At 44.3% G+C, this 5000-nt stretch overlaps 1 protein-coding gene across 1 annotated transcript in view; it reads left to right on the plus strand.

Annotated features, from left to right (window-relative positions):
* Positions 1 to 5000, plus strand: part of LOC143287236 (metabotropic glutamate receptor 2-like) — a 544548-nt gene that overhangs the window by 505289 nt on the left and 34259 nt on the right. Inside the window, 3 exon segments of the mRNA XM_076595180.1 lie at positions 1 to 13; positions 3762 to 4044; positions 4046 to 4509. The exon segment at positions 1 to 13 is cut by the window's left edge and continues 148 nt beyond it. Of these exon segments, the coding sequence (XP_076451295.1) occupies positions 1 to 13; positions 3762 to 4044; positions 4046 to 4509 (760 nt within the window).

The raw sequence follows: 5000 nt of genomic DNA on the forward strand, positions 1-5000 counted from the left end.
CCTCCAAGACCAAGTGGGTACTTCACTTGTACTTACGTACCTGTTTTCCGTGCCTTTTTTTTTTTTTTTTTTTTTTTTTTTTGCTGTTGTTGTCGTGAGTGATTTCTGTGTTGTTGTTGTTGTTGTTATTTTCAGGTGTAGTGTGTGAGGGTATGGGAGTGTTTGTTTGGGTGCGTGTGTGTGTGTGTGTGTGTGTGTGTGTGTGTGCGTGCGTGTGCGTGTGCGAGTGTCTGTGTATCTGTGTGTCTGTGTGTATACGTGTGAATGAATGGAAATGAAAAGACAAGCAAACAAACAGAGAAACACACACACACACACACACACACACACACACACACACACACACACACACACACACACACACACACACACACACACACACACACACAAATGTAAAACTGTGACCTATTTCCAGTGTTCCCCATTTCCACCCGAAGCGCATTCTCCCTCACATTTCTGTGAAGATGGTCCCTTGTGGTCGGCTGTGAGCAATATGGTTTGGTTAGCGTTTGACCCATCGCGTGGTTGTTGACGTTTTATATGTAGAGGCAGGAGCGGGATTTTCTCTCTCTCTCTCTCTCTCTCTCTCTCTCTCTCTCTCTCTCTCTCTCTCTCTCTCTCTCTCTCTCTTTCTTTTTTTTTTTTCCTTTTTTCTCCTTCTTTTTTTCATATTTTAAAAATACATTTTGGTGCTGTCAACTATGAAGCTGGCATTTTGTGGAGCTGTTGCATGGGCTGAGAGTGGTTTTTGTTGTTGTTTTTTTCTGTTGTTGCTGTTGTTGTTGTTGGTTGTGTGTGTGTGTGGTGTGTGTGTGTGTGTGTTTCTCCTTTGTGTTTTTTGTTTGTGCTCCTATCTTTTTTTATGTTTTACTCTTCTTTCTTTCTTTCTTTCTTTCTTTCTTTCTTTCTTTCTTTCTTTTTTCTACCGTTCATTCTTTCTTAGTTCTTTTATTTGTTCATTTATAGTTTGTGTTTTGTTGACGGTTCCTTTCTTTCTTTCTTTCTTTCATTCATTTCTTGTATTTTCTTTTCTTTTTGTTCCTTTTCTTCTTTTTCTTTTTCTTCTTTTTTTCTTTCTCACTTTTTTTTTTTTTTTTTGTTATGCATTTGTTTCTATGTACTTTCTGTTGTTTACTGTTGTTTTGTTGTTGTTGTTGTTTTTCCTTTTTTTCAGTTTTTTCTTCTTTTTTTTTTTCTTTTTTTGTCGTTCATCCGTTCAGTGTCATCTTTTTTCTTCCTTTTTCTTCTTTCTGTCATTTTCCTTTCTTTCTTTCCTTCTTTTTTTCTCTTTCTGAGTTTCTTTTCTTAAATGCCAAAGAAACAGACAACTATGATCAAAAATGGAATGCAACGCACATATAGGTGTGCACGTGCAAATGTCGAAATACGTACACACAACGTTATGTTAATGTGCGTGTACGTATGTATGACGTAATGAATTGAGGCACTGTTAAGTTTAAGTTTCTCAAGGAGGTGTCACTGTGTTCGGGCAAATCCGTATACTGACCTGCAGCATAACCCAGCGCGTTTTTGTCAGCCCCGAAGTGCATGATTGTCCATATGTGTACTTTGTTTTAGTATAACATGTCAGTTTTCGATTAATACATTGTTTCTAAATGTATTCAAAATAGTATTCTTCCAGATACACTAAGGGCTTTGTCTGAATAGTCGGTTTTCATGGACAGTTTCAGTGAATATTTTTAACAGTATACATGAGTTTGGAGTTGTCTGGGTTTAGGTTGCTCTGATGTGAGTGTGTGGATTCTATGTGTAAGATAATCAAAGAAATCATCTTATGCAGTACAATACATATTCGTCAAAAGACATACAGTAAGGTCAACATTAATTATTAGAAAAAAAAAAGAAAGAAAAAAGAAAGAAGAAAAGTTGACACCCGCGCATTGTCGACATTTTTTCATCATACACATTCGGCCAGTCTGTGAAATAAACACAAATATTTGGCAATGATGATACAAATAAAAGATAGAAAAGTGAATATGTTAGAGGTGTTTGCGTGTTTTTGATTTCCCCAGTCGAACTTGGGAGAAAAATAGAGGCCGGGATTCGAACTCAGTCCCTCGCGGAAACTGCATTGGCAGAGCAGCATTTTATCAACTATTGTGCCATCTTCCTCCGCAGGCAATTTTTTTTTTTTTTTTTTTTTTTTCAAGAAATTCACAACTTTTTTGCCAACACTCATGAAAAGTGCAAAGGGGTGCATGTTTGTTTATTGTTGATTTCATTGTCAGATTGTTTGTTTTGATAGAAAACGCCCACTGAGAGGCGGATAATTTTCCAGTTGTTAGGATTAATCCTGCTTCCTGGTTGTTTCGCGTGAATGATTTCTGTGTCTCTTTGTTTGTTGTTTCTGAATTGTTTGTTACGTTTTTGTTTGTTTTTTGTTGTTGTTGTTGTTGTTGTTGTTTTTCGTATTATTACCTTCACAATTAACACCACTGCGTGTCCACTAATGCTTTCATGTCCGTGTGATTTGCGTTTTGCCGCTTTAATAGCGTTTGTTGATTGGAATTTGATGTGTTTTCTTTTTATTGTTGTTTTTTTTTTTTAAATGTTCTCCTTGTGGATGTATTTTTAGAGGATGAAATCTTCTTGTCTTGTCGTGTATTGTCTTGTTTTGTCGTGTTGACTTGAAATTTGATATCTTTTCGTGTATTACTTTTTTTCATGTCTTCCCTTTTGTTTTGCTTTCTTCTTGTCTTGTCCTGTCTTGTCTTGTCTTGTCTTGTCAGTTCACCCTGCTGTGATTTCGCAGAAGTAAGGAAGTGTCTTTTCTTGTCTTGTCTTGTCTTGTCTTGTTTTGTCACTTCACCAACTGTGATGTTACAGGTGTAATGAATTATCTTGTCTTGTCTTGTCTTGTTGATTCACCCCCTTTTGTTTCCACAGGTGCGAGAGATTGTCTTGTCTTGTCTTGTCTTGTCCATGTATCCATTAGTAGTGATTTAGCAGGCACCAGCACTTGCCTTGTCTTGTCTTGTCTCGTCAAATCCTCACCACAACCCCCCACCCACGCCTTTTTTTTTTTAGGTGCGAGGATTGTCTTGTCTTGTCTTGTCTTATCTTGTCCCTGCACCCATTGTGTGTGGTTTAGCAGGCGCCAGGACTTGCCTTGTCTCGTCTCGTCTTGTTTCGTCTTGTCGTCTTGTTTTGTCGTGTTGTGTCGTGTCGTGTCAAATTCTCACCCCACCACCACCCCACGCGTTTTGTTTTGTTTTGTTTTCAGGTGCGATGAATGTCTTGTGTTGTCTTATGTTGTCTTGTCTTGTCTTATCTTGTCTTATTCATGCACCCATCATGTGATTTTGCAGGACTTGTCTTATCTCGTCTTGTCAAATCTTCAACCCCATAACACCCTACACCCCACCCCACCCCCATAACACCCTAACCCCACCCCCACCCCCATAACACCCTACACCCCACCCCCACCCCCATAACACCCTACACCCCACCCCCACCCCCATAACACCCTACACCCCACCCCCACCCCCATAACACCCTACACCCCACCCCACCCCCATAACACCCTACACCCCACCCCACCCCCATAACACCCTACACCCCACCCCCATAACACCCTACACCCCACCCCCATAACACCCTACACCCCACCCCACCCCCATAACACCCTACACCCCACCCCACCACCATAACACCCTACACCCCACCCCCATAACACCCTACACCCCACCCCCACCCCCATGTCTCTTTTTTCTTTCTTTCTTTCTTTTTTCCTTACACAGGTGCGAGGAGTGCCCTGACGGCACAGTGCCCAGCCACAACATGAGCACGTGCATCGCCATCCCCCAGGTCTACCTTCACTACACGGACGCCATCGCCCTGGCGGCCATGACCTTGGCCTCGCTGGGCATCGTGGCCACGCTCTTCGTCTCCGTGCTCTTCCTGCGCTACCGGGACACCCCGGTGGTGAAGGCGTCCGGCCGGGAGCTGTGCTTCGTCCTCCTCTTCGGCATCCTCCTCTGCTACTCCATGACCTTCCTGCTGGTCTCCAAGCCCACCGGTCATCACGTGCGGGGCCCAGAAGGTCGGCCTGGGGCTGTGCTTCTCCATCTGCTACTCGGCCATCCTGACCAAGACCAACCGCATCGCGCGTATCTTCCGCGCCGGCAAGCGCACGGCCAAGCGGCCCAAGTTCATCAGCCCCGAGTCGCAGCTGGTCATCTGCGGGTCCATGGTGGGCGGGGAGGTGATCGTCAGCCTCGTCTGGCTGCTGATCTCTCCTCCCCGCGCCGTTCCGTTCTACTCCAACCGCGCCGATCACCAGCTGGTGTGTCGGGAGGCCGTAGGGTTCTCCTACATGATCGGCCTAGCCTACCCGATCCTGCTGGTCATCGTCTGCACCGTCTACGCCTTCCTGACCCGCAAGATCCCCGAGGCATTCAACGAGAGCAAACACATCGGCTTCACCATGTACACCACCTGCATCATCTGGGCGGCCTTCGTCGTCATCTATCTCAGCACCGCCCACAGGTAAGGGAAGGAGAGAGAGAGGGGGGGGGTAGGGGTGTGGGTGTGGGGAGAGAGGGTGTGGTGGAGAGAGAGGGGGGAGAAAGAGAGAGAGACTGACAGAGAGACAGAGAGAGAGATAGACTGACAGATACAAACACAGAGAGAGAGAGAATAGGGAGAGAAGGGGAGAGAGAGAGAGAGGGAGAGAAAGAGAGAGTGTGTGCGTATCTATGTGTGTGTGTGTGTGTGTGTGTGTGTGTTTGGCTTTGTCAAGTCAAGTCAAAATGATCTTTGCGGAGGGTAAAAGAATAAGCTTGTACAGCTTTATTCATCCTGCCCTCTGTGTGTGTGTGTGTGTGTGTGCGTGTGTGTGTGTGTGTGTGTGTGTTGTTGTTGTTGTTTGTTTGTTTTTGTTCTTTTGTCTGTGTATGTGTGTATTTGTCTGTTTGTGTGTGCGCGCGTATGTGTGTATGTGTTTGATTGTGTGTATGTATGTGTGTGTGTCTTCAGTT

This window comes from Babylonia areolata, chromosome 11 (genome assembly GCF_041734735.1).
Source record: "Babylonia areolata isolate BAREFJ2019XMU chromosome 11, ASM4173473v1, whole genome shotgun sequence".
Classification (NCBI taxonomy): domain Eukaryota; kingdom Metazoa; phylum Mollusca; class Gastropoda; order Neogastropoda; family Buccinidae; genus Babylonia; species Babylonia areolata.